Below are 27,905 nucleotides of genomic sequence, written 5' to 3'. Positions count from 1 at the left end.
AACCCTGTCTCTTACCAACTTCATCTTCCCCCCTCTCTCCGTATTCCTAACTCTTTCCATGTTTATCTACTCAAACCTGTTGTTATTAACCGCTATTCTCCCAAGGTCACTGTTCCTGCTCCTGTCTCTGGATCCTCTGATGTCTTCTCTGCGAAAGAGATCCTCGCCTCCAAGTTTATCCGAGGTAAAAGATTTTTTCTTATCGATTGGGAGAATTGTGGCCCCGAAGAGAGGTCTTGGGAACCCGAGGCCAATATCCTTGACAAAGAACTCATTCGTAAATTTCTGGGTTCCAAAAAGAAGGGGAGACCCAAGGGGGGGGGGGGTACTGTAATGCCGAGCGCTCCGGGTCCTGCTGCCTCCCCGGAGCGCTCGCGGCATCACTCTGCTTGCAGCACTCCAGTCGGCGCTGCTGACTGAGAGCACTGCTACCTTGTCACCGGAGGGGATGCGATCCGCGGGACAGGACGTGCCAGCTCACGGATCGCATCCCATATCACTTCTCACCTGCCCCGTCCTTCCTCTGTCCCATCCCGGCACGCGTGGCCCCGCTCTCTAGGGCGCGCGTGCGCCGGCTCTTTGAAATTTAAAGGGCCAGTGCACCACTAATTGGTGCCAGGCCCAATCAAGTTTAATCACTGCCATTTCCATATAAACCCACTTCCCCTTCCTCTCCTTGCCGGATCTTGTTGCCTAGTGCCTAGAGAAAGCGTTTCCAGTGTGTCCTTTGCCTGTGTTTCCAGAACCTTTGCTGTTGCCCCTGACTACGAACCTTGCCGCCGGCCCTGACCTTCTGCTATGTCTGACCTTGCCTTGCCTTGTCCTTTTTTACCGCGTCATCTCAGCCGCCAGAGGGGTTGAGTCGTACCGGGTGGAACGACCTGGGGTCACCTACCGCAGCAAGTCCATCCCGCTTTGCGGCGGGCTCTGGTGAATACCAGTAACCCCTTAGACTCCGTTCCCCTGGTACGGCCCACGCCATCACCTCTCTGGCACAGAGGATCCACCTCCAGTGTCCTCACCATCCGCCAGCCCGGATCCTGACAATATGAATATAAGAAAACATATCATAAAATGATTGTGTATAAATTGTGGATACAAAACAATGTGGCTAGTATAAAATGGTAAAATAAGATAAAATATATAGTGGACCGCAATGTAATTTAAATCATAAAAACATCAACAAGTATGAAAATCAAAGTGATTCTAAGGTATTTGTATAAAAACATAAAATGCCCATAGACAACAAATACCCAAATGAGGCAGATGGCCAGGAGAACCTGTTCCGAGGTAAGTCCGAGCAATGATGACTAAACTCCTAGGAGCTGCGTAGAACAGAAGATTTGATTAAAAAAGGTAATAGCATACAACAAATCTCGAATGTGAGTATCACTATGGTGAGACGCACATAGCTGCTATTGAAATTACCATAGTAAATTAATGTACACCTTACCCCGCACAGCTGGGAGTGAAAGTCTTTGTGAGACTGGATTGTAAAATAGCCTTAAAAAAGAAGAATCCTGTGTCCGAAAAGAGCAACTTATGCAGACAGAAATCTTGCAGGGTGAGTACACTAGAGTATAGGTAAGGTTAGGGTCACATGGCATCCTGCTATTCTCCCGTTATTGCTGCTAAACGGACTATACTAATAAACGGATGCAAACTGATGCAAAGGGATGCCATTAAGAGGCATCCTGTTGCATCAGTTTTTAATCTGTTTGTATCCTTAATTGGTTGCTTAATCCTCTTCTGAGCATGCTCATACGTAATAATGGCTCAAAAACCAATTGAAAAAAACAGATGCAAATGGATGACATTACAGGATCATCCGTTTGCCATAGAATTCAATGTTAAATTTCATATATCTGTTTCTAATCCGTTATTTTTGACAGAGAAAAAAATACTGCATGCAATGTCTTTTCTCCGCTTAAAACAACAGAATAGGAACCAAACAGCTGACAAAGCAGTCTAAAAATATCCCATTGACATCAATGGGATCTATTTACAGCAAGTCGTTTGCAAAAGGCTTGAACGGATTTGAGAACGGGCATGAATTAACGTGACTGATGTTAGGCCCCTTTCACACTGCCATTGCTCCCCATTGAGAACGGCCTTCAGTCTGTTTATTAAATTTTTTTCCCTGACTTTAACGGCCGTTCTCATGACAGGGAGCAACAGGCAACAATGGGTCCCGGCGGCTCCCATTTACTATACTATTTACTGCACCTGAATGGGGCAAGTCCTAGAAATCAAAATAGCTGCTCCTCCATTCTTCCTATCGGAGGTAGCAGAGAAAGCCTGGGGGTACAGGTGACAGACAAATCAGAAGGATCCAGTATGGTCGAAGTAGGTCTCCTGGATGAAAGTATCATCAGCCTCCAAAGGGGACAATTCCCTTTGGGCCAGCCATTTCTTGACAGATGAGTAAAGGCCCCTAATATTTAAAGGAAATCTGTCATCAGTGTCACCTGCACTAACCTGTGACACTGATGACAACGGTACTTACCTTATCCCGTTCCATGCAGTGGTTCTCCGGTAATGTTCTCTGGTATCTTCAGCTCCGGGCCCAGCTTGGAGTATGGGTGGAGCTTAGTGACGTCACCGCTGCTGTTCTCTGCTTGGCACCGCTGCTAAAGAACAGCAGTGGTGACGCCACTAAGCTCCGCCCAAGCTCCAAGTCGGGCCTGGAGCTGAATATACCAGAGAAGATTACCGGAGAATGACTGCACGGAACAGGACAAGGTAAGTACCGTTGTCATCAGTGTCACCTGCACTACCTGTCTGTACCATAGTAGATGCAATAAATTATCAAAAAGCAAAGCAGAAGGTATCTCACCCATATCAGGAGACTTGGAAGTATTAGACACATGAGCAGGTGACTGGGGGAAGATCTAGTCTCTGGACAGAGCCTGAGGAAACAAAAGAGGGAAGGGGACTGGCAGACGGGGAGACAGAGGACCACCAACAAGAAAACACATGACAAGGGTAGGACAAAAAAGATAGAGCAAAAATGTAGCATAAAGAGACCAATGACTCGCAAGCCATTGATGAGGCAAATGCTGAAGGAAGCAGCAAGAATGCAGCAAAAAACAAATGCAACAATACAGAAAATGCAACCAGCATGGCCCCAGAGGGGAGGTGAGAGAACAACAACAAAGGAACAATGGAACTGACAAGATAATTACTGCCCCAATGTGACCATCATAATAGAGTAACAATGCCAGTCTGAAAATAAGGCACATAAGCTACACAACCCCATAACCAATATAGCAAGAAGGCAGAAGTCAAGCGACATACTAGCAAAGTTCAAGTTGGTGGGGACAGGGGGGCCCCTCAGCTCAGAGAAGGCGGACTGTTACAGAGGGCTAGACCTTTGATTCGGCATTGGTTGCCAAATGGGCGGAAGGGGTTGACCAAAGTTGCGGTCGGGATCTCCAGGGTAGAACAAAAGGAAAGAACAGAGGACTGCAGACCAACCATCACTGTAAGAAAAGAGAGTGAATGCAAAGTTCCAGCGATAGGTTGCCTTGTGATAACCGAGGGTAGTAAGCAGGGGCCAAAGCAGTCTCCTTTTGCGCAAAAAAATAAGCCAGGATAAGTCTGGGAACAATTTAATGGGGGAGCCATCAAACTCAAAGTCCCAGCACACAGCACACAACATCGTGAGGGTTCCCAGAATAATTTTTGGGTTGCTGGGTCCTATGCACTATATCTAGCATGATCTTGTGAGTAGGGGGTTCACCAAGGATGAGATTAAATAAAGCTCCCAGAGCCACATGTAGAACCTTATCATGCGTCACCTCAGGAAGTCCCTGCTGCAGTTATCAAGGTGCTCCATGTGGTGGTGAAGGTCACCCAGAAGCTCGGACTTAGAGGCCACAGTAAACTTCAGCTGGGTAGTAATGTTAGCCCTGGTAGAATCACGGTTCCCTTTTAGGAATTCAGCCCTGTCAGATACATGTTTTAAATCCTGCCAGAGGGAGGAAATTTGTGCCCAACAGGTCTCTTTGACTTCACTAATCAGGGAACAAAAGTCCTCCCTACTTGTTATATTAAAGAAGAGATGGCTCAAGTCAGACAGAGCAGCATAGAACCTGGCAGCACCAAAGCACTCTAGCTCTAGAGTCAGAGAGCACATCCCAAGCTGGGCCCACAGACCCAGAAGGTAGTTCCCCAGGACCGTTGTACAGCTTTAAAGATGGGCAAAGCACAAGATTTTGTATAATTTATTCAATAGCCGAAAACAGCCCCAAAGTCTTCAATAGTTGTCATAATTGAAGAAATGTATAATGAGTAGTATCTGGTTTTGATTTTAGGCTTGATTTTCCTGTGTTTGACTGAAGCATCATTCGTTGCTGTGATGATGCCCAGGCCTATCCTTACTTGTTTTATCCTGTGTATTCTGACCTCAGCTTGTGACATTACTGTACTGTATGGTTTATTATTTTTGGAACTTGTTATTGTAATAAATGTGTGTGTATATATATATATATGTATATATATATATATATATATATATATATATATATACTTGTATATGCTTACGAATGTTTAAGTGTAAAAATGTTCCTTTACTTGCTCACCCCTCCCCCATCTGCTCTCCTGTCTCGCCCCCACCATTGTGTAAGAGGAAGTTGCTGGCCATGAGGATTTGAAGTCCCCTGAAGTTTAACAAAGTACTATACCTCATATGATATGCTAAGACTAAGAACATCCGACTAGTGATGGTGGGAACTTATGCTAATTACAGCATCTATATATACAGGTGCCGGTTCACCGCTATGAATGACAAGTAAACCAGTGCAGGGAGCGGAGGATCGCGCTGCTGCTGCCAATAGCTTATTTGTCATTCATAGGGGTGAGCCGGCATTTGTATATGTATGATGTGAGGGTCAGACATATATCCATATGTCTGACCCCCACAGCATGATATGCAGCTGCTGCCCGCTATGAATAACAAACTCTTAGCAGAGAGAGCGGGCAGCAGCCCTCCGCTCCCTCGCTAATAGAGTTTTCATTCATTGGCAGCCAGGGGAGGGAGAAGATGAAGATTAATATGCTTGGGGGGGGGGGGGGGCAGTATATATATAAATATGCACAGCGGGGGGTCAGTATAGATATATAATTGTGCTGGGGGGGCAGTACATTTATTGAAGCGCAGCGGCCACTAAGTTTAATAGCGCAGCAGGGGGAAAGATATATAGAAACGCTGGAGGGGCCAGATATATACCCCCCAGCGATTCTATACATCTTTGCCCACCACAGCGCTTCTATATTAAAACCCTGCCAGGAGGGTTTCTGGTGGGGAATTTAAAAATGAAAGTTTACAGTACATTGCACGGGATCGGAACATGCCGCCCGTTCCCCTGCTTAATAACTTCTGATCGGCTCAGGTCTTAGAAGTGAGACCCGGTGCGATCAATCCCTCAGCCCCTGTACTACTACCCCCAACATGGAACAGGCCCTGTTCCATGAATGGGGTAGTAGTACAAGCACTAATGTAGTCAGAATTTGCAGAGACTTTTTTCTGTCACACAGAATACATTTTGTGCGACAGAAAAAAAACCTGCGACAGAAAGAAAGGGAAATTGGGCGACAGATTAGTAAATCACAAGGAAAAAAAAGATGAGTACACGGAAAAAAAAAACCTAACCGACACTCCAGGCATTTGTATATGTATGATGTGAGGGTCAGACATATATCCATATGTCTGACCCCCACAGCATGATATGCAGCTGCTGCCCGCTATGAATAACAAACTCTTAGCAGAGAGAGCGGGCAGCAGCCCTCCGCTCCCTCGCTAATAGAGTTTTCATTCATTGGCAGCCAGGGGAGGGAGAAGATGAAGATTAATATGCTTGGGGGGGGGGGGGGGGACAGTATATATATAAATATGCACAGCGGGGGGTCAGTATATGTGCAGCGGGGGTCAGTATAGATATATAATTGTGCTGGGGGGGCAGTACATTTATTGAAGCGCAGCGGCCACTAAGTTTGATATAGCGCAGCAGGGGGGAAAGATATATAGAAAGGCTGGAGGGGCCAGATATATACCCCCCAGCGATTCTATACATCTTTGCCCACCACAGCGCTTCTATATTAAAACCCTGCCAGGAGGGCTTCTGGTGGGGAATTTAAAAATGAAAGTTTACAGTACATTGCACGGGATCGGAACATGCCGCCCGTTCCCCTGCTTAATAACTTCTGATCGGCTCAGGTCTTAGAAGTGAGACCCGGTGCGATCAATCCCTCAGCCCCTGTACTACTACCCCCAACATGGAACAGGCCCTGTTCCATGAATGGGGTAGTAGTTCAAGCACTAATGTAGTCAGAATTTGCAGAGACTTTTTTCTGTCACACAGAATACATTTTGTGCGACAGAAAAAAAACCTGCGACAGAAAGAAAGGGAAATTGGGCGATAGATTAGTAAATCACAAGGAAAAAAAAGATGAGTACACGGAAAAAAAAAAACCTAACCGACACTCCAGTCTTTGTAAATGAGGGCCATTAAGTCTATGTCCTTTCTAGGATTAGAAAGGGTAGAATATAACAAAGGTATTGATAGAAAAAAAGCCCTACTTCAAAGGGAGGGGAAATGGATTATTAAAACTAAAGCGCAAGGTAGTTTCGGTCTGAATGACCGTCTAGACATGAGCGCGTCTGTTTGATACACTACAAAAGAATAATCCGCTTTTCCCTTCCTTTACTTGATACTCAAAAACCAGGAACGGACTTGGAAAAAAGAAGCTGACCTGTGTATAATCCATAAAATAGAGTCACTGTTTGTATTGGAAATGTGTGTTATATGTATACTGTTTTAGTTTATTTCGGGCAGAAAGGGGTTAAAACCCCCATGTCTGATGTGAACGCCCTTCAATGACGCACCTGGTCAGCAGGTATTTTACCTGACCAACGTCACTGATTAGGTGTGGTCCGGAAGAAGCGCCTGGAGCGGCACGAAATAGCTATTACCAACATACTCCTTACCTAGTCCTGCGTGGCTTAAAGATCTGCTCGGTGGTCCCGCTGCTGTAACGCCCTCCGAAATAAAGTCGATTTGAAAGAAGACACGTGAGTGCCCCTTCGGTTTCTTTCTTTTTGTGGATATTGCTGCTATTTTGCCTCTGTGAGGGAGAGCACCACAGGACACTTTCAAGACTAGTATCCCCAACCAATGCTGTGCACTTACACACTTTGCTTTGCCGAAGTCTAATTCTCGGTTCACCTGTGCTGGCAGCTTTTTCTTCATGCATCGATATTCTACTTTATGTTAGTGGTAAATTTTTGTCGATACTTGCATCATTTCATGGTGAAAAATTCCAAAATTAGATGAAAAAATTGAAAATGTAGCATTTTTCTAATTTTGAAGCTCTCTGCTTGTAAGGAAAATTAATATTCCAAATAAATTATATATTGAGTCACATATACAATATGTCTACTTTATGTTTCCATCATAAAATTGATGTGTTTTTACTTTTGGAAGACATCAGAGGGCTTCAAAGTATAGCAGCAATTTTCCAATTTTTCACAAAATTTTCAAAAGCAGAATTTTTCAGGGACCAGTTCAGTTTTGAAGTGGATTTGAAGGGCCTTCCTATTAGAAATACCCCATAAATGACCCCATTATAAAAACTGCCCCCCCCCCCAAAGTATTCAAAATGGCATTCAGTAAGTGTGTTAACCCTTTAGGTGTTTCACAGGAATAGCAGCAAAGTGAAGGAGAAAATTCAAAATCTTCATTTTTTACACTCGCAAGTTCTTGTAGACCCAGTTTTTGAATTTTTACAAGGGGTAAAAGGAGAGAAATCTTCCTAAAATTTGTAGGAAATACTTCATATGTGTATGTAAAGTGTTCAGCGGGTGCAGTAGAGGGCTCAGAAGGGAAGGAGTGACAATGGTATTTTGGAGAGTGAGTTTTTCTGAAATGGTTTTTGGGGGGTATGTCCCATTTAGGAAGCCCTTATGGTGCCAGGACAGCAAAAAAAAAACCACATGGCATACTATTTTGGAAACTACACACCTCAAGGAACGTACAAAGGGGTCCAGTGAGCCTTAATACCCCACAGGTGTTTGACGACTTTTCGTTAAAGTTGGATGTGTAAATGAATATTTTTTTTCACTAAAATGCTGGTTTTCCCCAAAATTTTACATTTTTACAAGGGGAAATAGGAGAAACTGCCCCCAAAATTTGTAACCCCCTCTCTTCTGAGTATGGAAACACCCCATCTGTGGGCGTCAAGTGCACTGCGGGTGAACTACAATACTCAGAAGAGGAGTCACATTTGGATTTTGGAAAGCAAATTTTGCTGAAATGTTTTTTGGAGGGGCATGTTTCATTTAGGAGGCCCCTATGGTGCCAGAACAGCAAAAAAAAAAAAAAAACACATGGCCTACTATTTTGGAAACTACACCCCTCAAGGAATGTAACAAGGGGTCCACGAAGCCTTAACACCCTACAAGTGACTATGGAAGTACCCCATGTGTGGACGTCAAGTGCACTGCGGGCGCCCTACAATGCTCAGGAGAGGAGTCACATTTGCAAATTTAGCTGAATTGGGGGGGGGAGGGATGTCGCATTTAGGAAGCCCCTATGGTGCCAGGACATAAAAAAAAAAATACATGGCATACTATTTTGGAAACTACACCTCTCAAGGAACATAACAAGGGGTACAGTGAGCCTTAACACCCCATAGGTGTTTGATAAATATTCATGAAGTGGGATGTGAAAATGAAAAATTTTATTTTTTTACACTAAAATGCTGGGGTTACCCCAAATTTTTCATTTTCACAAGTGGTAAAAGGAGAAAATGTCATTGTAAATGTGTAAATAAATTTCTTTGGATTAAGGACATACCTCATATCTTGGCGTAAACAGCGTGCACATCGGTCTCAGAGGAGCAGGTCGCATTCAGGGGCCTTGAGCTTGCTGCCTATGGAGCCAGAACAGTGCCCCCCCCCCTCAAGGGGCATTACATGGGGTAAATAACTGGGGTACACTAAATAACTAAAATGGGGTACAGTGGGTCATAAAATTATAAAACAGGCTAGAATGATGACCCAGAGCATAGCCAAAACTAAAAAAATATGCCCACCCCGAACCCTATGCTCTGAATCATCATTCTGGGAATGTGATGTGTGTGGCTGTCCCTAACCTGTTGCCTCAAATGCGCACCCCGCTCAGGTGGAGAGAGAGTGCTGCACATTTGAGGCAACATAAAAAGTCCCCAATGATAGTGACTCAGTGACCCATGACCCAGAGAAAAAAATACCCCCAGAGGTCTTATCAATTTTTTTTTTTAGATAAGAGTTTTTTGGGGGCAATTTAGTGGTTTTATGTTGTTAAAATTTGGAATGTACTCTGGACTTGGTACATTGGGGTCAAATTATGGAAAATTTAAATTAAAAGGGAAAATTTTGTACTGCATGGAAGTGTGATACTCCCTGAAGCAGTTTTTAATGCAGAGGCCCGGATGATCGGGGTCACATTGATAGGTTGTTTCCTTCCGAATCCCCCTCCTGTTACACACTCTGCATTTTTTCTGGGATCGTCCCTTCTTTCCAGTGTGGGGGACCTCACCTGGAAAGTGTTGGCCTGGGACGATCCTGGCACCTATTACTTCAATTCCTTGGGAAGTCCGGCCTGCTCTTTCCCGGTCGCCAAAGATCAGGACCTTTAGGACTTCTTCTTGGAACTGGAGGAATGTCCCTGTGTTGCCAGCATACTGGGACAGTACAAAGGAGTTGTACATGGCAACCTGTACCATGTAGACCGCAACTTTCTTGTACCATACCCGTATTTTCTGCATGGCCATGTATGGCTTGAGGACTTGATCAGAAAGATCAACTCCCCCCATATACCGATTGTAGTCCAGAATACAATCGGGCTTGAGGACCGGTGTTGTGGTACCTCGCACAGGGACAGGTGAGCTGCCTTTACCATGAATTGTGGTCAGCATAAGGACATCCCTCTTATCCTTATAGCTGACCAACAACAGATTTTCATGGGTAAGGGCACGGGACTCACCCTTGGGCATAGGTGTCTGGATCAAATTTAGAGGGAGGTCTCCCTGGTTTTTCCGCACGGTCCCACAAGCGGACGTGGATCTGGCGGCAAGGGATGTGAACAGAGAGATGCTGGTATAAAAGTTGTCCACGTACACGTTGTAAGCCTTATCCAGCAATGGGTGCACAAGCTCCCAAACGAGCGGGTGAGTATGTAGTGTGTGTGATTGGTGTAACCGTCACTGTATGGGGAAAATAGGCCCCGGGTCATGCTAAAAAAAATTGTGGCAGACCCTTTAGGTCCTATTAGGGGGTTGGGGAGAACTTTACTTTTTTTTTTTTTTTTTTTTTTACTTTAACCCTACCTGACCCTGGGCTGTATTCTTTCCCTGCTCTAACAAGGGGTCTTCATCTGTGAGGGACTCCGATCTTGACAGAGGGGGGTCCCTGGCTCCTTCTCGCAGCTGAACTCAGGGGGCTAGCAGAGCCACGAGAAGGGGACGTTAACCCCTCCCCTGCCGGCTGCTATTGGCCGGCCAATAGCAGCGATCCTGGGGGGTTGACGAAAATCAAAATCTCCCCATAGATACAGTGGGTGATAGGGGGTGTATCCTACACCGCCAAACGCCATGTATCTCCAGGTCAGTGGGGCCCGCATCACCGGAATAGCCGAAAATCGCAAGTGTGAATTCACTTGCGGTTTTCTGCAATCGCCAACATGGGGGGGGGGGGGGGGGTCTGATGACCCTCCTGGGCATTTGCGTGGGGTGCTAATTGATTGGCAGCTTAGCTTAGTCAGTGAATAAAACATCCAGATTCTGCATTACCACAAGATAGTCATCCTTGGCTGCTTGAGTAATGTTAACTTTATTGCATTATCTGGGAAAGTTTATAAATCTAAACATGGCTTTAAAAAGACTTTTCACCAACCCCCCCAAAAAAACTATGAGATTGCATGATACACCCGTTAATTTCTGAGATATGTGGGTTGACATGTCAAGGAATCAGTCAGATGGGTGTGAACTTAATTTTAATTATATGTATCAGGTAATCAGGGGATTGGTATATATTAGGCATTCACACCCCCGACTATAATCCAGCCTATCACCTGATATTCACTGTCATTGTGTCAAGTTCATACCCATCAGACTGATTCCCCTTATGGTCATCAAATCTATAAACGCTCATAGCTCAGGAAAGGTGTATCAAGTAACTGTAAGGCCATGTTCACATGCCGGCCTTCGGTACAGGGATTCCGCTGCAGCAGAATCTGCTGGCACATGGCAGAATTACGGAAATTCGCCTTTCCATTTCCGCAGAAAGAATGAAAGCATAGTCGTCTATGAGACCGCGCATTTCTGTGCCATCCAAGCGTTGGTATGTTTATGCCGGCGCCCGCAGTTTGCAGGATGTCCACAGAGAGATTCTCTGTGCGGACATTCCGTAGTGTGAACATTGCGTAAAAGGTCAGGGAACTCTAAACCAAACATATCAATTTTTGAGGGTTGGCCACAGGTCCTCTGCAAGGCAGCCAGTAACCACTTCTTTCTCTGGGAAGTTCTAAGATTCAACATGACCCCAGACGACGACTTTGGCTGTCCACCAAGTGTTGGCTATTATCCTTAGTGTGTTTATAAAACAAGCACCCCCCTCCTCAGGAAACCCACAAAGAATGGACTGTTGCCCAAAATGCAATGCCCATAAAGCAGATCTTTATCACTGCATGTGGCAATGTCCACAGGTGGTGCCTTTCTCATATTTCTGTGTCTGGGTCTAGAAGCAATTATTCATATGCACATCTTCCCCCTATTAATCATTCTACAAGCTAAGTTGACCCTTTTATAGGAATGGATATCCTCAATGGTTCCCACGATTCCACACCTGATAGAAGCTTTGAAACAACTATTCCTTTTAGATGGAAAGGAGGTGCTTCTCCACAAAAAGTCAAAATTTTTTGCTAAGTGAAAACTTTTTCTCACCTATTATTATAGTTCGGCAAAATATATCTCTATCATGCGCCCTTTTGTCAGTACACAGTGGCATGCCTTGGAGTCGCCTGCTGGTTCATTTGGAGCCCTAAAAGTTCCTTGATTTATTAAGCACTGCGGATTAGCCTCTTACATACCTGACCTTTTTGTTCCAACTTAATACAGAACTCTCTGAAGAAGTGGTGTAGCTCAAGGTGCTCTGTGCGGGGTCTATTTGTCCGTCTGTTGGTTTGTTTGTTGGTTTATTCTGTATTAATGTACTTTGGGATGTGACACTTTAGGTTTTGTTATCACTGTATATCTATACCTGCTTGGTGTACAGACATGATCCTCTATTAATAGATGGTTCACTGATCCCATATTGACCATGTCCTTTGGATGTGGTAAAGAATTGGGTACGACTGAAGTGAGTCGATTTTTCATGTGTCTTGTATCCCTTGTATGTTTTCATTGTCACATTTGTATATTTTCTGAAACTGGGAAGAAAAAAAAAAAAAGTACCCCTTTCATTGCTACTAGTGGGTTTTGTAAATGTCCTCAGGGCCCCCTAACAGGTCATGTTTTCAGAATTTCCTTAGTCTTTCACAGGTAATATAATTCTGGTCAGTGAATCAGGCATCACCACAATTATATCACCTGTGAAAGACTAAGGAAATCCTGAAAACATGACCTGTTAGGGCAGTGTTTCTCAATTCCAGTCCTCAGGGCCCCCTAACTGCAGGTATTTACTTACCTGGGTGAGATTAGGTCTGATAAAGTGCTGCAACAAGCAGCAATCATTGAGATCAATGCTAGTTATCAGTGCCTGTCCGGCCTGTCTTCAAATTCACCCCAATTGAGCATTCTTTTCATGTTGCTATACCATTAAAGGACAACTGCAGCGCAATATACACTTATCCTCTATCTACAAGATAGGGGATAAGTGTTTGATCGCGGGGGGTCCAACCACTGGGACCCCCGAGATCTCCCTAACGGGGCGCCGCCATTAGCGCTCATGGTGACGTAGCGTCTACCTAGAGGTCGACGGTAACGCCCTGTCTCCTCCCCATCCCCATACAGTTCTTGGGGGAGACTGGGAGGCACGAACGCTGCCTCCCCGCCTCTCCCATAGAGATGTATGGAGGAGGCGTGCCTGCTGCAACATCATGCTGCGGCTGGCACGCCCCCTGCACGGGACAGCTGCGGCCCCGTACAGGAGATCACAGGGGGTCCCAGCGGTCGGACCCCCCACGATCAAACACTTATCCCCCTATCCTGTGGATAGGGGGATAAGTGTTAATCACACTGCAGATGTCCTTTAATTCTCTGAATTTTTTTTTCATAGTCCATCCATTTTTACAGGCTCTTACAGGCAAACTAGCCAATATAAATATCAGGATTCTGCCTAATACTTGAGTGCAGATCAATGATTGCCTGATGTCTGGAACCCGTAGACATTTCTTCTCTTTAGATGCTTTGTCAGGCCTGTACTGCAGACGTTTTCAGTTGTTGCTTGCTTGTGGGTCCTACCTTTAGTGAAATGCATGCTCAGTTGGGTTGAGCTTGAATAAGTAATTTGGCTCTTAAAGAAACTTCCACCTTTCAATGGTTGCTGTACTTTTGTGCCTCCTAATTTCCAATAGGAAATTAATGGAGGTGGTGTGTCAACCCCGGCTCTGTGCACGAGGAGTCAGGGGACCATACGTGAGATGCAGTTGGACCCCCTGTGATCACTTATCCAATATGCTTTGGATATGGTATAAGTAGTATAGACTTAGACTACCCCTTCAGTCTGCTTTATACATCTGTACTAAGGACAGCTCATTAACATGATAATCCAAGAAAAACCACAACTGTCTGAAGTGTGACTATAAAAAAAGTGCACTTTTCTGCTTTAATGTGTTTATATTGTGCTCGTCCTACTCCATGTGTCAGCTTTATAAAGCCATTTATTACAGAACATTTGGAACACAGTTATGGAAACTAGGGATCGACCGATATAGGATTTTTAGGGCCGATATCGATAATCGATGCAGGTTAGGGCCGATAGCCGATAACTTATACCGGAATATCGGTATGAGTTATCGGCTATTTAACCCCCTGCGACACCGCTGCAGATCATTGATTTAAAGCGGGCGCTTTAAATCAATGATCGGCTGTGGCTTTTGCGGGGCCATAGACCGCCGCCGCCTCCACCCGCTTCTCTCCCCCTACCTGTCAGGGTGGTCCGGGCCATCCATCCATCGTTCCTGTAGTGTCCGGGGGCGTTCCGGGTGGAGGGTGGTCCGGTCCGGGCTGTCCTTCTCCGGCGGTCATCTTCTCCACTCCGGGCAGGCTCCGGCCTAGTACGCTACATAGACGTCGCTGCGCAGTGACGCCCGTGCGCAGCGACGCACCTGACGTCACGGCGTCTATGCAGCGTACTAGGCCGGAGCCTGCCCGGAGTGGAGAAGAGGACCCCGGAGAAGAAGGACAGCCCGGACCGGACCACCCTCCACCCGGAACGCCCCCGGACACTACATGAAGGAAGGATGGCCTGGACCACCCCCATTACGGGTAAGTTTAATTTTTTTATTGACTCGGAGGGTGGGGGAGGGGCCTGATCGGTATAGCGGTATGGGAAAAAATCCATACCGGTATACCGCCTAGCATCACGGTGGGGGGTGCGACGTGGGTCGGGGGTGCGGTGCGGTGGGTCGAGGGGGTGGCGGTCGCGGTGCGGTGGGGGCGGTGCGGGGGCGGGGCATTATCGGCAAGATAATTGCCGATACCGATAATGCCCAAAATCGTGATTATCGGCCGATAATATCGGCCATACCGATAATCGGTCGATCCCTAATGGAAACATGTTTCCCCTTGATTCCAAATCTTATTAGAATGATATATAAAGTCAGGAATAAAAAAAGCACACAGGATCCAAGGAGAATTTAATCAATATATATTGTCACCAGCTGTTGCTTACAAGTGAATTACAAAACGACAAAAAGGAAACACAACAAAAGACTTTACATCAACCGCTGTAGGATGTTCCTATAAATGCCTGTACATGTCTAAGGAAGAGAAAACAAAAACGTATGCTGTGTTCACATCTACCTGCATCCGCATGCATTTTTCTATTCAGCAAAATTAGGCTTCTTCTGTCAGATGAAAGCGCTAACTGTGGGTAAATGTGACGATTTGCCCTACTTAAAAAAACATATAAACAATTTTTACATAAAACTAGGCAAGACTTATTTGATTTATAAAACTCCTCGCATGGTGGACAATCAGGACTCTTTATGAAGAACGGACAGTGGCTTATGTTCTTGAGGCTGTCCGTAGCAACATTTCATATGCTGTAAAATGGAAAAAAAATAAATCAATATAAAAATAATGTAAGAAACATGCTAGTCTAACTAAACCTTTACCAATATTTTCTCATTAGCAGCTGCATACAATTACTTCACTTAGCCCCTTCATAAAACGATCATATTCGGTGAAAACTCCATAACCCAACATTTTTCCAATCTCTTATCTCAGGCTACTAAGATTCTGGTACCAGGAGGGACATGCTTGAATTTTTAATCGCAATGAATATGAGAAATGAGGGAGATTTATCAAGATGTCCTATAGTAAGATTATCTTTGTTGTCCATTTTAACCAATAGCTCAGCCCTGCTTTCATTTCTCATATTCACATTGCTCTGGTAAAATGAACACTGAGATCTGATTGGTTCTTATGGGCAAGAAAAATTATTTCACAGCAAGATTGCTTGATAAATTCTCCCCTCCCCCCCCAATAAACTTAAAGGGGTACTGTGGTGAAAAAAACTATTTTCAAATCAACTGGTGCCAGAAAGTTAAACAGATTTTTAAATTACCTCTTAAAAATCTTAATCCTTACAGTACTCATCAGCTACTAAATACTACACAGGAAGTTAAGTTGTTCTTTTCTGTCGGACCACACTGCTTTCTACTGACACCTCTGTGCAGTTGCTATATGGATTTACTCTTGACAGTTCCTGATATATAGACAGAGGTGGCAACAGAGCACTGTGGTCAGATAGAAAAGAACAACTCAACTTCCTCTGTAGTATACAGCAGCTGATAGATACTGAAAGGATTAAGATTTTTTTAATCGAAGTAATTTACAAACCTGTTTAACTTTCTGGAACCAGTTAATATGAAAAAAAAAAAAAAAAAAAAAAAAAAAAAAAGGTTTTCCACTGGAGTACCCCTTTAACCCCTTAAGGACCAGGCCCATTTTGGCCTTAAGGACCAGACCAATTTTATTTTTGCATTTTCATTTTTTCCTCCTCTACTTCTAAAAATCATAACTCTCTTATATTTCCATCCACAGAAACATACGAGGCTTGTTTTTTGCGTTACCAATTGTACTTTGTAATTGCATCACTTATTTTACCATAAAATGTATGGCGCAACCAAACAAGTATTATTTATGTGGGAAAATTGAAAAGAAAAACGCAATTTAGCAAATTTTGGAAGGTTTTGTTTTCACGCTGTACACTTTCCAGTAAAAATGACATTCTTTCTTTATTCTGTGAGTCAATACGATTAAAATGATACTCATGTTATATGCTTTTCTATAATTGTACCGCTTAAAAAAAAAATCTCAAACCATTTTAACAAAATTAGTATGTTTGAAATTGCCCTAATTTGACTACCTATAACTTTCTCATTTTTCCGTATATGGGGCGATATGAAGGCTAATTTTTTGCGCCATGATCTGTAGTTTTTATCAGTATCAGGTTTTACTTTTTATTAATTTTTTTTAGAATAAAAGGTGACAAAAAGCGATTTTGGACTTTTTAAATGTTTTAACATTAACGCCGTTCACCGTACGGTATGATTAACAATATATTTTATTAGTTCAGACTTTTACGCACGCGGCGATACCAAATATGTGTATTGATTTAAAAAAAAAAATGTTTACACTTTTTTGGGGGTAAAATGGGAAAGATGGACATTTTACTTTTTTATTGGGGGAGGGGATTTTTCAAATGTTTTAACTTTATTATATATATATATATATATATATTTTTTTTTTTTAGGGGACTATTCATTGCAATCAGTTGTTTGCTAATACTGTTCTGTGCTATGCATAGGACACACCACTGCTCAGTATTATCAGTGATCTTCTGCTCTGGTCTGCTCAATCTCAGACCAGAGCAGAAGACCCTGGGATACGGCCGGAGCAAGGTGAGGGGACCTCCGGCCGCCATGCTGGATGATCGGATCCCCGCGTCAGTGCCGCGGGCGATCCGATCATCCGTTCAAAGTACCGCATTGCCGCAGATGCCGTGATCTGTATTGATCACGGCATCGGAGGGGTTAATGGCGGACATCAACGCGATCGTGGATGTGCGCCATTACCGGCGGGTCCCTGGCTGCTCAAATCAGCCGGGACCTGCCGGGCATAACGCGAGCACCGCTCCGGTGCTCGCGATCATGTTGGCGCGTAAATGTACGTCATGGTGCATTAAGTACCACGTCACCATGACGTACATTTACGTCCATTGTCGTTAAGGGGTTAAGGACTGTAGCAGGTACTTTAGTAGTTATACTTCATTTTATACACTTAAGGCCTGTTTCATACAAGTTTATGGGAACACATGCTAAATACAGATTAGAGGTGCACCGAAATGGAAATTTCAGAACCGAAACGAAACCAAAATAAAAAAAAATAAAAAAAGGCCGCCCGAAACCGATACCGAAAATGACTTCTCGTCTTCTGGTAAAATGCAGCGCTCTGCTTATTCGATTAGATTACCCCACATTAGATTGCCAGCTCCCCCACATTAATAGGCAGCTCCCCCACAATAGTAGGCAGCTCCCCCACAATAGTAGGCAGCTCCCCCACAATAGTAGCAGTTCCCCCACAATAGTAGCAGTTCCCCCCACAATAGTAGGCATTTCCCCCACATTAGGTCAGCATTTCCCCCCCAATAGTAGGCAGATTCCCCACAATAGTAGGCAGCTCCCCAACAATATTAAACAGCTCCCCCCACATTTGTAGGCAGCTCCCCCCCCCCCACAATAGTAGGCAGGTTCCCCACAATAGTAGGCAGCTCCCCCCAACAATATTAGGCAGCTCCCCCCCCCACATTAGGTCAGCAGTTCCCCCACAATAGTAGGCAGCTTCCCCCCACCCCACAGACATACAGCTTCCAGCCATATACAGTGTATGGCTGGAGGCTGTATGTCTGTACTGCTGCCCCCACAGTGTTCCGGTCACCGCTCCTCTGGCCCGGGTCACCATCTACTGCTATGGCCTATGGACCATAGCAGTAGGTGCCGGGAACGGAGGAGTGGTGACCGGAAAACTGAAGAAGATGACGCGCCGCCGGTCACTTACCAGGCCCCGGGCCAGCGCGCGTTCTCCTGCGACGATCCTGCGTCTCTATGGTTGTATGCACGGGACGTCCCGTGCCGTGCGTACAACCATAGAGGCGGAGAAGCGAAGGACCGAAGGAGGACGTGAGTTGGCCGGGGAATGGTGAGTGACCGGCGGACACAGGGATGTCCGGGATAGGAATACTTTTTATGTGCCCAGGCCGGCTCCCGAGTGTGGCTGCAGGCGGGGGCCGACCAGAGCATATAAACACTAATACTGTATACTAAAAAACAGGGGACCTCCAGCTGTTGTGAAACTACAACTCCCAGCATGCCCGGACAGCCTTTGCCGGTCCGGGCATGCTGGGAGTTGTAGTTTCACAACAGCTGGAGGCCCCCTGGTTTTTAGTAAACAGTATTAGTTTTTATATGCTCCGGCCGGCCCCCGCCTGCAGCCACACACGGGAGCCGGCCTGGGCACATAAAAAGAAAAGAAGTATTCCTATCCCGGAGAGCGCCCCCCCCCCCCCCCCCCAGATGTTGCGCCCGGTGCGGCCGCACCCCCCCCCCACGCTACGCCTCTGGCACTGGCAGTGTTTGTAACTTGCGCTGTGGGCGGGCAGGGGAGGTGGTCATTATCGGCAAATTTTTTGTTGTTTCGGCATTTCCCCAAAATAGCTATTTTCGGCCGATATGTATCGGCCGCCGATATATCGGTGCATCCCTAATACAGATTTAATATGGATGAAACTCCATCGGTATGTAATCAGTTTTTCATCATTATTGCATTTGTATTTTTCATAGTAAATACTTGAGGCATGTCTAACAAACATTTAACTACCTTTCCATAGACATCAATGGGCATCTGTATTGCATCACAAAAATAATGCTGCCAGGTAAAATGCACAGGCTGCATTTTTTTTTTATATGTGCTTATTTAATATGGCCATGTTAACATCCCAAAAGATTAACATTAGCTCTGTATTAGGGACTGCAAAAATAGAAGTTCTTACCTGTAATCCAGTTATAAAGGCCCCTCCCCAGTCCATCCCTCAGTGTATTCTAAACGGAGGACTCAGAGAAACCAAATTTCTGGAAAAACCTAATTCTATACCAAATAACCACTTTAGGGAGGGACCGCAGCTTGAAGTACTAAGCTGCTTCAACTAATAATGCCTGGTGAAGGAATGAAGAGGGGACCAGGTAGCAGCTTTGCTCTGATCTGCTGAATTAACCCTTTCCAGACTGCAGTGACTCTGGTAGAGTAAGTCTGCAACTTTTCAAGAGGTGCCAAGCCCTGAATGGTATAGCAGTGACATATGGCTTTCGTGCTACAGTTTGAAAGATTAATTCTTTGAATTATCTTTCCTTTGTTTCTGCCCTGGAACAGAGTTAATAGATATTGGTCTATTCACCAAAAGTATGAGAAATGTAGATATATGAGGAAGCAATTTAACATATGTTTTTCATGACATTTATGAAAGCAATGCTCTTATAGCCTACAGGTGAAAGACAGGGCCTTATTGACAGGCAAGAGCATTGTTCTCAGGTAGTGGACATGTGAGAAAGCAAGACCTCAAAGTGGTTTCCAAATTGACTAACTGCAGGCATTTTATTTGTTAAAGGGGTAATCCAGGATTAGTAAAACAGCACCACACTTGTCCTCAGTTTGTGTGTGGTTCTGCAGCTCAGTTCCTTTGACGTGAATGGAGCAAGGTTGTAATACCACACTGAACCTGAGGACAGGTGTGGTGCTGTTTTAAATAAAATAGCTCTGTTTTGGAATTCCTAGACAACCCCTTGGCTGCACAGTTTTTAAGTTTACCATACAGTTTTAAAAACTGTGTACAGGTTAAGTCAATTTGGAAATTACACTGACTTGTACCTCAGTGCAGTTTTGCTCATAATGCAGCAGCTCTCTGAGGGTGAACAGAAGGGTCTGGAAGGGAAATACTTCCATATATATGGAATATATTGTGAGCTTGTCCTCTTCCTCCACTGGCTGCTCCAGCCTCTTTCAGTGTATTATTTTCAGTGTAAGGAGATTTAACCCCTACACTGCTTTCCTGCAGCTGATGATATAGGAAGATCTTGTATAAGTCGCCTGTCTTGCTGCTACAATAAATAAAAATAAATAACACGGATATGAAGACTTACCAGGAAGAGACAGAAGAGGGAACACAGTATATGAACCCCTATGCAGCTACATGCTGGACCCTAACAGAAATGCTGTGTCAAGACCTTATTCAATAAAAGGTCTTATCCAGGAATAGAGAAAACAGTGCCAATTTCTTTTAAAAACAGCTGAATTGTTAAAAGTACATTATAGGGACTTTTGTATGTATCTGGTGCTAGAAGTGAAGTGTATCAGCCATCAATATTGTAAGTGCATGCTATATAAAATGAGAACATATTCATTATGCTTACCTTATTTTCCAGAACGTCTTTCTGAATACTCGCTAATAATTGCTGAGGCAGTGAACAAATCCTTTCCTTTAATCCTCTTTAGGAGCTCCTCTGGCATTCCAGCTGTATTTATACCAAGAGAGTCAAGTGACTGGTTATGATAACTTTCTGATTGGTCACCTCTGTTATCTGCGTCAAGTCGAGCCCGCTTAGTATAGCGCATATCATCCTGGTCATCCCAATCAGAGGAACCATAGTCTCTTAAGCTATGTCTGTGTCTCATATCTTCCACTCCGATTTCCCCTCTTGTGTCATAACTGTCATAACGCTTTCGTGGAGAACTTGGTGAAAGGGTCACTCTAGTATAAGGTGCTTGTTTTCCAGTACGATTACCATATCTAGACTCTGATACTTGAGCTGAGGGGTCATCATAATAGGTGTCATCCCATTCTTTGTCATATACTCTAGGTTCATAACCCACATTAGTTTTAGAAATAGGCATCTGTTTATTTGGCCCATCAGGCTGACTCATAAATGGATCTCCTTTTGGTAAATAGTTTCTTTCCATTGAAGCATCATACCTAACATTGTCATAGTTTTGTGATGTGCTAGGATAGTTTTGCATTTCAACACGTGAAGCTTGATAATTATCCATAGCCACTGGCCTTGGAGCAGTTTCTCCCATCTGTCCATACACTTGGCTCCCAAGATTCTGGTTTAAAGGCATCAATGAATTCATACTCATCTGCATATTTGCTGAACTCTGCATACCAGGAACTAAACCAGCACTATTTATTATTGCATTGTCATTTAGCTGCATTGAATTATTTCGAAGGGAAGCTGTTTGCATGACCATAGCCGTGCTGTTCTGAGAGGTCATTAACATCATTAGTTGTTGATTTAGAGAAGCACTTTGTGCGCTTATTGTATCCTGCACCATAGAGGCAACCTGCCTCATCAACTGCTGATTTGCCCGTTCGCGTTCTTCACTCTTTTGGCTTACCAACAATGACTTCAACAGCAGCAATTTTGAATTCATTTCTGAATGGTCAGAAACTGAGGCATTTTGTGGGAGAGCTTCAAGCAATGACATTAATCTCTTAAAAAACTGAGTATCTTCTTGGGACATGTTTGGGGCAGAATCATGTTCTAGTCTATGCATTCCTTGTTTATTGTTTACAGGAACAAATGTTGAAACAAATTGTTGTTGTGGAGGTACCTTTGACATATTTGATATTGAATCATCGTTTTCTGGAAGAGCTGTAAACACAAAAAGGAAAAAAAAATATGTAGGTATAGCTTGATAAACATTAAGAATAATTTTGTTTGTAGAAGAAAATAATTAAAATGTTACTTTTATTGTACATATGAAACAATGAAATATGAAACAAACTTCTGTTTTCTGAGATCATAATCTTATCGAAAGATATGTCACAAAATATATGCTAATGTTACTGTGGAGCCCTATCCTGAAAGGGAAATAAAACAGAAACTGACCTAGGGGGACATTCATCAATGTTGGTGTAGGTAGAAGTTTTTTTGTAGATTGTTTTGGTTGGTCTAAATTTGGTGCAACTGCATTAAGTTTACCATACTTGTGCAAGGCACACAGGAGCCTGGAGCCGGTGGGGAGCGCAGTGGAGCCGCATGTGCCGTCGGCTTTTACAGTTAATAAATGCGGATAGCAGAGGTTCTCTGGAGAATGACCCAGTGCGATTTGCCCCTCAGCCCCTGGACTATAACTCCCATCATGGGCAGAGTCTGTCCATGATGGGAGTAGTAGTCCTAACTGTCCCAAAATAGTCCCGCAGCTGGGGAGGGGGATGTGCAAGTGCAGTCTCTCAGCGCTGCGGAACTACAACTACTCCCATCATGGGACAGACTCTGTCCCATGATGGGAGTATTTGTAGTTATGCAGTGTTGAGGGACGGCTCCTGCATCGCCCGGCTGTCTCGGTAGAACACTTTCCTACATGTCCTTTTTGATGGTGTATGTTTGCGTAAAAAAAAAAAATATTAATTTGTGCATAAAAAAAAATGTGTCTAAAAAACAAAAACTTACATGATATATTAGTATCCACTGTAAAATGCATTCCACAATACAAAAAAAAAGAGTAAACAGAATTTCTATCAAAAAAGACGCAAATTTTTGCGCAAAAAGAATACACAAGAAAAAGGGGGTAAACTCAATGATAAATCCCCCCCCTACTGTTTAAAGTGTAACTCCAATGTTGGTTGCGGCAGGGTACCTGTTTAAATCTCCAAGCTGCTTTATAGCTTAAAGGGGTACTCTGCCCCTAGACATCTTTATGTCAGATCGCGGGGGTCCCGGCGCTGGGGACCCCCGGGATCTACCATGCAGCACCCACCTTTAGCGGCTTCCGGAACTGCTGGAAGTCCTCAGGCTGAGTCCATCTCGACCACGAGGACGGAACGTAGTGACATCACGGCTCCGCCCCCGTGCGACGTCACGCCCCCTCCCATATGCTTGCATTGAGGGGGCAGAGCGTGACATCACACGGGGGGCGGAGCCACAACATCACTATGCTCCGTCCCCGTGATAGCCAGTAATCAGACCCGGAGCGAACATGCTGTGGGGACTGATTCTAACGGGGTGCGGCGTGGAAGATCGCGGGGGTCCCCAGCGGGACAAGATGTCTTAGCGCCGGGCTACCCCTTTAAGACTAAAAGGAATAGCATATGAATTTGCAAGAAGTCCCATGTAAAGTCAGTCTAGATCCTGATCACTGGCAAGTCTCTGGCTACAAAGTTGCCGGGAGATATAAACAGAAATCCTGCAGCCAGGATTGAAGTTAAGCTTCAAATAGTTGTTTACCTTTTTCCAACCTATGGTCATTAAATATCAAGTGGGAGCAGTATCCAAAGCGCAATTTGCTTACATTAAAATTTTTGCTGATTTCCCACTGAAAAATTTACAAGGCGTCTCCTAGCTAATCTGCCTATTATTATTCACAGCCTCTAGCAGTAGAAACACCAAGAAGGACGTCAGGAAGTATGGGTGGGGCTACAATTACAGGCTCACGGCAGTGTACACAGATTGCAAAAGCAGGTTATCAGCCTGGTTAAAGAATACACTTTAGTGGCTTGTTGGCATAAAGCTGGGGGTAACTATTAGGCCGGTTTCACACTGCGCAATCTCCAGCTGGATAAAATCCATCCGGAGATTCCAATAGGATTTTCCAAGCTCCTGGCTCAAAAACTCTGTAGTGTGCACTGTGCAGCAGCATCCCCTTGCCAACAATGGGACTCTGCTGCATTGGAATTTAAAAACGGAATTCCACAGTGTGAAACAGGCCTAAGAATATGCACTACTGGTCTGATCAATGCCTGATTCCTCTGTATGTACATGCTTACTGGGACAAAACTGGGGAGTTGTCAGAAGGTAAGTATCACTCAGTATAGTTCTTAAAAATATTTTTTTACTTTAAAGGTAGCCAATGAGTCCTCTCAACACCACAGCTTCTGAAGGACCATCTGGTAACTGTAAACATATTACTTGAACTGTTTTAATGTTCTAGTTTTAGTTAGCAAAAAAACAATGTAGCCAATACATTTTCTTTAAAGGGGTAGTCCGCCCCTTAGACATCTTATCCCCTATCAAGAGGAGGTCCGTGCCCCCAAACCCCCCCCCCCCCCCCCGGTTTCAGCCGGCCATGGCATCATGCCCTACCACCTCCACTCATGTATATGGGAGGGGGAGTGATGGCTATGGTCCTCCGTCTCGCCCCTCCCATAGACATGAGTAGAGGGGGCGGAGCATGACATCACAAACAGCCGACCCGGAAGTCACAGGGGGTCCCAGCGGCTGCACCCCGCCCCCCCGCGATCAGACATCTTATCCCCTATCCTTATGAGTATCCCTTTAAGTTCCTTGTTAAACAAATATTCTATGTACTCCATTTCATTATGAAAACCTACCTTGTTGTCCTTTGTTAAGAACTATTGAAATTTTAGGTTTAAAATTCAGCTGGGCTAGATTCTGCACATATGTACGTTGTTTGGCAGCATTCCTCATCAAGGACATAGCCACATCTTGTGCTCTGGCAACCCGGGCTGGAAAAAGCTTAACAGAGAAAGAAAACATTAACATTAGTATACAAAGATCAATAGTTGTAAAGTTTCATTTTAAGTTAAGTTAGCAGCATTTAAAATTTCCTTTCAACAGACTACAATCTGTTATTAACAAAGTGTAAGTTTGTATCCTGTTAATATTATCCTGCTTTACATTCACAACCCAGTGTGCTTGCTATTTAAAAGGAAAACTGTCACATGCTTGCTCCTGCACTAACCACAGGTACTGATGGACGCTGATTCCTATGATCTCTACCTTGGGCGGATCCGTCCGGCCGTTCCACCGCTGTCTTAGTTTTATTATATCTGGAAATGTGGCTGTAACTGGCACGGGCGGGGTTTCTGTAGCTTAATAGGCACTGACCTCCGTACGCCGGTCAGCAGCGCAGCCCGCTTATGAATATTCATCCCCCCTCCCTCCAGCTCTCCTAACTGGTCTTCACTGCGCATGCGCTGCTTCCTGACATGCGCAGTGAAGTACAGTTAGGAGCGGCGAAGGGAGGGAGGGGGGATGAATATTCACAAGCGGGCGGCGCTGCGGACGGGCGCGCAGACATCAGTGCCAGTTAATCTACAGAAACCCCGCCTGTACCAGTTACAGTCACATTTCCAGATATAATAAAACTAAGATTGCGGGCGAACGGCCGTACAGATCCGCCCAAGGTAGGGATTAGAGATGAGTGAACTTACAGTAAATTCGATACGTGAAGAACTTCTCGGCTCGGCAATTGATGACTTTTCCTGCGTAAATTAGTTCAGCTTTCAGGTGCTCCGGTGGGCTGGAAAAGGCGGATACAGTCCTAGGAGACTCTTTCCTAGGATTGCATCCACCTTTTCCAGCCCACCGGAGCACCTAAAAGCTGAACTAATATACGCAGGACAAGTCATCAACTGCCGAGCCGAGAAGTTTGTGACGGATCAAATTTACTGTAAGTTCGCTCATCTCTAGTAGGGATCATAGGAATCAGCATCTCCTGCACTATCCATCTATACTATCTATACTGGTCACCATGATTAGGGGGGACCCGGACATCACTGGCATACCCTTACATGACAGGGAATTTAAGATTTGCTTATTCACTGATGATGTTCTTCTCACACTATCCTGTCCTTTACTTTCTCTCCCAAACCTGTATAGAGCTCTACATGACTATGGTGCGGTTTCTGGCTATAAGGTTAATCTCTCTAAATCAGAAGCACTCCCTCTAAATCTTCCCATGTCTCTTCTCCACTCTATTGCACTCCAATTATTCTTTTAAAGTGGTCTCCTTCTGCTATCAAATATTTGGGGGTCCATATTACTTCCCACTACTCCTCTCTTTACTAACTATCTCTCACTTTTTCGGGAACTTCGTGCTCTCTTGGAGAAGTGGCGTTCGCAGTATATCTCCTTTCTTGGGCGTATTGCGGCGGTAAAATCTTCCCGAAACTCCTATTTTGTCGAAACGTTGCCAACTCGCGTGCCACTTAGTTCTTTTCAATCGGCTATTTTTCATTTCATTTGGGATGGGAAGAGGCATCGACTCCCCATGTCTGTTATCATGGCTAGTAGGGCGTGTGGGGTTCTAGCAGTTCCGGATGTGATTAAAGGGGCATTCCAGGCAATATATCTATCTATCTATCTATCTATCTATATATCTATATATATCTATCTATATCTATATCTATCAACTGGCTCCGGAAAGTTAAACCGATTTGTAAGTTACTTCTATTAAAAAATCTTAATCCTTCCAATAGTTATTAGCTTATGAAGTTTTCTGTCTAACTGCTCAATGATGATGTCACGTCCCGGGAGCTGTGCATGATGGGAGAATATCCCCATACGACCTGCACAGCTCCCGGGATGTGAGTCATCAGAGAGCAGTTAAACAAAGAACAACTCAACTTCAGAAGCTAATAACTATTGGAAGGATTAAGATTTTTTTAATAGAAGTAATTTACAAATCTGTTTAACTTTCCGGAACCAGTTGATATATAAAAAAAGTTTTGGCCTGGAATACCCCTTTAAATACTATTGGGCTGCCCACCTGCGCCATCTTACGGCCTGGTAGTCTTACCATGCATACAGCCGATGGAAGGAGTTGGAAAAGCTTTGGTTAGCCCCCATCCACCCTAATACACTTCTTTGGTCTCCTCCGGCATCTACTGTCTATCTTTCCCCTCTACTGGGCCCCATGACATTCTCTAAATACGTTTGGGGATACTGATCTGTCCAGACAACTTAAATGTGCTCTATGGACCCTGAGGTTTCCATGAGAGATCGCCTAGTCCGGTGCTAATTGGATGGTTGCCACAGCAACTACTACAACATAATTTAATAAATTCTTTTAAAAATTCTAATATATCTAATCGAGCAATACAACGGTTGCCATAGCAATATGTATATTAACAGCTATACTTATCTACAGCTGATAATTTTGTATTACAACTGTACTCACTTGGTGTGAATTCTAACCATTTGAGTCAATGTGCCTGTATTAGTTGTCCCCTGAGGAAGCTACTGGATACAGTGGAAACGCGTTGGGCTTAGGACTATATGTATATTGGTACAATTTCAATTTAATCCTGTTTTATGGGTCACTTAAATTGGTGCATTTTACTAGCACACTATTAAAAGTTAAATTTTAGAAGCACTTCCTATGGGTTTTCAATTCCCCCCTTGTTGTTTGATTTCTCTGCTGGGAAGTTTAATTGATTTGGACCTACTGTAGGGTCAACATTGACTACAAATAACACGGATACTGCTCTGTGAAATTTAAACTGTTCTCTCCTTCCTCCCATCTGCGTTCTTTCCTTTACCATCCTAGCTTTCCTTCTGGTCTGTCTTCTGCTATGGTGCGGGGATCTCGGGGCCTTTTCTGTTGGGCAGATGTGGTAGACCCTCTCTCATGTTCTCTCCTGCCCTTTGAACAATTGATGAGTTGTTGGGATCTCCCCTCATCTGAGCGCTTTCACTTTCTACAGTTGCGACATTATATGTCATCCATGACTGGCTCCACTGTAGTCTCTGCCTACTGGATTCAACAGATTGTGCCGTGGTGGGCCTCAGGCGAGGGCCTTCTCTCCGACATTTACTCCTTGCTTCTCCAGCCTCCTGGGGAAGTCC

At 44.3% G+C, this 27,905-nt stretch overlaps 1 protein-coding gene across 1 annotated transcript in view; it reads right to left on the bottom strand.

Moving 5' to 3' along the window:
- Window positions 1-14,880: 14,880 nt before the first annotated feature.
- LOC130273671 (uncharacterized) overlaps window positions 14,881-27,905 on the bottom strand; it is a 105,264-nt gene continuing 92,239 nt past the window's right edge. Inside the window, exons 26-28 of the mRNA XM_056520852.1 lie at window positions 24,647-24,791; window positions 20,730-21,968; window positions 14,881-15,305 (exon numbers count right to left, since the gene is read on the bottom strand). Coding sequence (XP_056376827.1) covers window positions 20,731-21,968; window positions 24,647-24,791 — 1,383 coding nt within the window. The 3' untranslated portion in view covers window positions 14,881-15,305; window position 20,730. The remainder of the gene's footprint in view (window positions 15,306-20,729; window positions 21,969-24,646; window positions 24,792-27,905) is intronic.

Source organism: Hyla sarda, chromosome 5 (genome assembly GCF_029499605.1).
Source record: "Hyla sarda isolate aHylSar1 chromosome 5, aHylSar1.hap1, whole genome shotgun sequence".
NCBI classification, from domain to species: Eukaryota; Metazoa; Chordata; class Amphibia; order Anura; family Hylidae; genus Hyla; species Hyla sarda.
This window is presented reverse-complemented; position numbering and strand designations above follow the sequence as displayed.